The 6,000-nt window shown below is 36.6% G+C and overlaps 1 protein-coding gene across 1 annotated transcript in view; it reads left to right on the forward strand.

Moving 5' to 3' along the window:
* Positions 1-5,649, forward strand: part of Adgrl3 (adhesion G protein-coupled receptor L3) — an 811,341-nt gene extending 805,692 nt beyond the window's left edge. The window contains exon 26 of the mRNA XM_033758920.1: positions 4,952-5,649. Within this exon, the coding sequence (XP_033614811.1) occupies positions 4,952-5,046 (95 nt within the window). The 3' untranslated portion in view covers positions 5,047-5,649. The remainder of the gene's footprint in view (positions 1-4,951) is intronic.
* Positions 5,650-6,000: the final 351 nt, after the last annotated feature.

The following is a 6,000-nucleotide window of genomic DNA, read 5'->3' on the forward strand; positions in this document are numbered from 1 at the left end:
CTTTCTCATTCATTATGGCATTTTATAAAAACAAAAAACAAAAAACAAAAACAACAGATCTTCTTTATCCAGTCTCCAGTTGATGGGCAATTAGGCTGTTTCCAAATTTTAGCTATTACAAACTGTGCCGCTATAAACATGGATGAGCATAAAGCACTGTGATGTGATCCTTTTAATTCTTTTGGGAAGATACCCAGAAGAGGAATAGCTGGATCAAATGGGACTTCAAATCCTAGGTTTTTGAGGTATCTCCATATTGATTTCCACAGTGGTTGCACCAGCCTGCACTCCCACCAACAATGAAGAAGGTTCCTTTCTTCCCACAACCCCGCCAACATTTGTTATTGGTTGATTTTTTTTCTCACTGAGTTTACTGGTACATTTTCGGTATACAGTAGAGTTGCATTCATCATTGGGATATTGTACCTTTACATGACAGGTCTTGGTTCTCATTTTTTTCCCCTTGTCCCTACCCTCCCTTTACCCCTGCCCGTTGGTTGATTTCTTTATAGCAGCCTCTCTTTCTGGGGTGAGGTGGAATCTCAGGGTTATTTTTGTCTCCATCTCTCGAATGATGAGTGATGTGGAACATTTTTCATGTGTTTATTTGCTACTTTTACTGCTTTTTCTGTGAAATGTCTGTTCATTTCAGATGCCTGTTTTTGAACTGAGTCTGATTTTTTTCGAGGGGGGAGGTCTGATTTTTTTTTTTTTTTTAGTTCTTTATATATTCTAGATAGTAGACCTTTGTCTGAGGAACAGCTAGTATAGTTTTTTCCCACATTGTAGGTTGTCTCTTAACTGTGCTGGTGGTTTCTTTTGCAGTGCAGAAGATTTTTTTTTTAAAAAGGAGATCTCCCAGTTACTGATTCTTTGTGCTACTTCCTATGCTACTGAGGATTTGTTCATAAAATCTTTTCCTGTGCTAATGTCTTTAAGAGTTCTACCTAACTTATTTTGAGCAAGTTTAGTGTTTCTTTTTTAATATTTAGATCTTTAATCCACTTCAATTTTAATATAGTGGACAGTGAAACATGGGGTCTAGCTTTAATCTTTGGCAAGGTGAAATCCAGTTTTTCCAACACCATTTATTGAAGAGGCTATCTTTCCTCCACCGAGGATGGTTGGCGCTTTCATCAAAGATGATGTAGCTGAGTGTGTCTGCAGTTGTTTCTGCATCTTCTAATCTATTCCACTGATCCTTGGATCTGTTTCTTTGCCAGTACCACACTATTTTTATCACACTGGCTTTGTAGTATAGTTTCCAATTGGGGATTGTGATTTCTCCCCACCATGTCTCTGTTACCTAGAATTCCTTTTGCTATTCTAGGATTCTTCTGGTTCCAAATTAATTTTTGGATTTTTTTTTCTCTATTTCTGTGAAATATACTGTTGGGATTTCAATAGGGATTGCCCTAAATCTGTATAGGAGTTTTGGATGCATGGCCATTTTCGCTATAGTGGTTCTTCCTACCCTGGAACAAGGCATGTCTTTCCATTTTCTTAGATCTTCTTCTATCTCTTTTTTCAGAGTGCTGTAGTTCTCAATTTAGAGGTCTTTTGGGTCCTTCATTAGATTGATTCCTAGATATTTCATTTATGGGGGTGAAGATTATCTTTTAATAGTATCAGTCCTTTATCCCTCTTCCCTTTGCTTAATTTTGTTGGGATGTGGCTGTGGTTTTCAGAGGTCTGCAGGCATCACAGAGCCCTGAGTAGCCTTGATGAAGAAAGCAAGCTGTTAAAAACAGAGCAGAGATTGGAAAAGCAGGGCACCCTGCTGACTGCACAGCATCTGTTCAACCCTCCACTGAGGGTCTACCTCCACCCTCTTTAATTAGAGAGGGAATAAATCTTGGTCTTGTTTTGGTCATTGTTATTTAGATTTTTCTGACATACCTGGCTAGACATAATTAATTGCTGCATCAGTGAATAGGGATTATTTCTTGTTTGGGCAGATTTAATGAGAAGTAATAATAATGCTATTCCTTAAAACATAGGAGAGAGGAACAGGGCTTTGCACTTCAACATTAAACCTCAAGTTCACATCAAGTGCTCCTTTAATCTGTTTTAAACAGGACAATCTATTTAATTCTGCAGTCTTCGTAGATTTATTTCACTGTGGTGGAAATCGCAGCTATCTTTTAGCTCCAACCCAGCATGATTTCTCATTACCAGCCTGCAGTTTTCAGAAGTTTTCCCTCAAATTTGTGACCATTATGGAAATGGCTCTGAAGTACCGAGTCAAAAGATGGCAAAGTATGCTTCAATTAAAACAGGATAAAAACAGGGGCCTTTTTTTTTCTTTCTTACTCATGAAAGAAAGATGTCTATACCAGTACTTTACAATTAGAAACCAGCATTATAATAATTATTTGCCAATCAAAAATCAAAATGAAATAATAGACTATATAGAAATAGATCAGATCAAAGAAGGAAGGAAAGAAGGGGAAGAGGGAGGGAGGGAGGGAGAGAGGGAGGAAGAGAGCAGTGTTAGATAAGGTTCTGCAAGGGTCACAATTGCAGATGCACCATAAGGTGGCTACTCAAAAAATGCTGTACTATCTCATTAGAGGGAAGATGGTCAGTTATTTTTTTCTTGTTGAGATCATGCCATCTGACTGATAAACTTGAGCAAAAGTGTAAATCTTTGTTCAGGTAGCAGGCAAGATATATGAGTCGCATAATGAAATTATTTATAGGTTGTAGGTAGCACTTGGTAAAATCACTTGTAACATGTTGCTTGAATAAGTATTTCAGACTATATCTGTGTATTTTCATCTTTTGTTCAGTCACAGATATTTTGCTACCTAGAATTGTGAGGAGCAAGCAGTATGAACACAGCTATGTGCACAGGCACGCGAAGAGATGAGTTGTGGTGAACGATTGCCCATGACTGTCAGAAATGACTCCACTTATGATTTGATTGGCTCTCAGATTAATGACAATAAGCAGCTAATTCTTTCCTTTTTAGAAAAGGTAAAACTTTCTAATTATAGAAAGATAACTGCAGATGCCTTTTATTAAGTATTTTCATGTGAAAATAATACAAACTTCTTATAAATCACAATGAAGCAACTATTAAAAAAAAAGTCCAAGGCCCACAGGACAAAAGCACTGAGAAATGTCTGGTGGTCTCTTCCCATTGCCCTAAGAGTGATTTGTTAGGTCTCGCAAGGCCCTTGTTCCGTAGGGCCCAGCCTCCCCTCTGAATTCGTCTCCCACTTTTCATTTTCTTCACCTACCACCCTCCGCTCCAAGCTAGTCCTCAGATTGAGAAGTGTACTCCCACCAAGGGACCGTGCAGGTGCTGCTATCGGTGCCACAGAGCGCCTTTCTGTGAGGCCCACCCTGTGACTTCCTCAGCTTCCTTTAGCTCGGTACTAAGAAGTCACCATCTCAGCCTGGCTATCCCATTGAAAACATAATAATCTCTCTGCCTGCTCTCTTTCACTGTTTTTCTCCTGACACACTCTAATTCTTACTTACCTGGCACGTCACTTGTCTTGCAAGATTATGTTTTCATAAAGGCACTGACGTATGGTGAGGTCATTAAATAGTGTATGGTCTCAGTGCCTAGAATAGTACATGGCACGTCAAGCACACTAACTAAATGGGCGTCTAATGAAAGACTGAGTGAACGGACAAAGGTAAGGAAAACCAACAGCCAAAAACCAAAACTAAACAGCAACTTGTAAGACTTGCCACTGATACCAGTTTGGTGCGTATGGCTTTAAAAACTTTCTAGGGACGTGCCGGCGTATATGGGTGCCTGCTGTGTATGTGCATACGAATACGTATATTCACGTACATTATAGGAAGACCTATTTTCCACTGATCTAATTTTCTCTATACAGTTTTAATACATGAATGAAGAGAAATAATTTTTCTCAAACTTCTTTAACACTTTAAGTTAGTCACGCAGAATTTACTGTGTTAATACATATCTCCATATTTCTAGTATTGTTTATAGCAGTTGAATGTCTTCAACTACCTTCTACATCCTATTTAAATTAGTTCTAAACATCTTGTCATATATAATGTACAGTCTTAAAAATAATCATAAAACAAGCACATGATTAAATAATACCCAGGTTAGGAATTAGAATTGCCAGTACTCCCTATGCCTGTTTATGCTTCTTCCTGCTTTCATCTCTTCCTTCCAACCCTAGGCTTTTCTTTGCAACTTTATCATGTTTGTGTAGCCCTTAAAACTATGGTGTTGTTTTCTCTATTTTGGAATCATGTTGAATCCTTTGATGACTTCACTGCTAAATTCCATGTTTGTCAAAGCCATCCTAGTGATATGAATGATACACACACACACACACACACACACACACACACACACATATAGTTTTGTGAATGTACTACAGTGTATTTATTCCATCTTCTACTGATGGAGCTTTGAATCACTTAGTTTGGTTCTGTACATCAAGATGTTCTAAGCTTTCCTTATATGTTTTTTGTAAGAATAGGTAGGTATTTTCATTTTACTAGATAATCCCAGTCTAATTTCAATTTTACTTGGTAATTCTAAGATATTTTCAAAAGTGAGTGTACCTAAGTAAACAGGTTTCTGTAGTTCCAATTTTCTAACCAACACCAGGATTTTCTTATTCTTATCCCTTCAGTTAGTGAATGGCCATGTATGGTTTCTCATGTTATTTATAATTTGCAGGGTTTTTATTGTCAACTAGAGCATATTTGAAACATGGCTACTGGTCATGTGGATATCTATTTACGTTTAACGCTTGGTAAATCTTTGAAACATTTGTACTTGAGGTTCACTTTCTTTTTCTAGCTTATTACTCTGTATTTGTGGGATCTGGGTTCTCATATGTGTTGAAAATGTGTCCTTTGCTTTGTAACTGCTTTGCTAAAGTTATAATGAATTGATGAGTAGACTTGCTGTGTGTAATGTACTCACAAGCCACTCATGTTGGTGCAGGAATGCCTTCCAGGACCCCTCCTGCTGCCCATCCTGCAGAGCCAGCTGTACAACATGGCACGGAGCTCATGGACCTGAGGCTGAACTGCATGTGAACTTGTCCCTTGTGAATGCAGAAATTTATCTGTTATTTTTTTTTCCAAATAAAGAAATAAAATTGTAAACAGAAGTTCTCTCTTGTCGGGTACATACTCAGTGATCACACATACAATTATAGATACAGCACTTTTTAAAGTATCATATTGCCTGTGTGTTGTATGGCACAAAGTTGTGGATATTCTATGAATAAGTACATCAATGTCTTTGAGTCTCATGTTTTATGCATCTTAAGATAGGAGTGTATGTGTTTGCATATCTGATTGATCATGTCCTATAAGTTCCTGATGTTACAAGTTAAATATAATATATGTGTGTGTACACACACAAACATATGCACATATTTCTGTTAATGTGACCCTCAAATGCTAACACTGGTAAATATAAAATACTTGACATAGTGAGAACAATAATCAGTAAATGAGCTCATCATTCTTTAATATTTTTCCTGAAAAAGAAAACTTTTGGTATCCCCCAATTTCACAGCTTGTACATGAAATAAACTTTAAAAAGTTCTGCAAATTTGACAAAGATATGCTAAAAAACTCATGACATTATTAATAATAAATCACAGAACTATGCTACCAATACTGAAAATAAATTTCAATCAAGCTGAAAATAGTGGAATTATCTTTCTATTTTGTTTGCCAGAAATATGTCCAAAATTGTTGCTATATGAGAAACATTTTAAAAATGTGCAGCCAAACTATTGAGAGAAATCGTAATTTAGGGATTTCTTCAAAAAGAAAATTTTGAAGATTTGTTTCCTTTTTTTTTTTTTTTAGTTTAATGCAATTGTGGTATTGTCAGTTTTTAAAAATTTTTAATTTGTTGCAATTTCTTTCCTCATTCTAAATAAATATTTTGCAAGTAATTTGTACTGATTGTGTTTTTTTTTTCTCTTTTTATTTAAGTAAGAACCCCAAGATAAGGGTCCTGGATTCCACCCACAG

The sequence above is a fragment of the Fukomys damarensis genome, unplaced genomic scaffold (genome assembly GCF_012274545.1).
Source record: "Fukomys damarensis isolate Sample0158 unplaced genomic scaffold, DMR_v1.0_HiC HiC_scaffold_35, whole genome shotgun sequence".
NCBI lineage: Eukaryota > Metazoa > Chordata > Mammalia > Rodentia > Bathyergidae > Fukomys > Fukomys damarensis.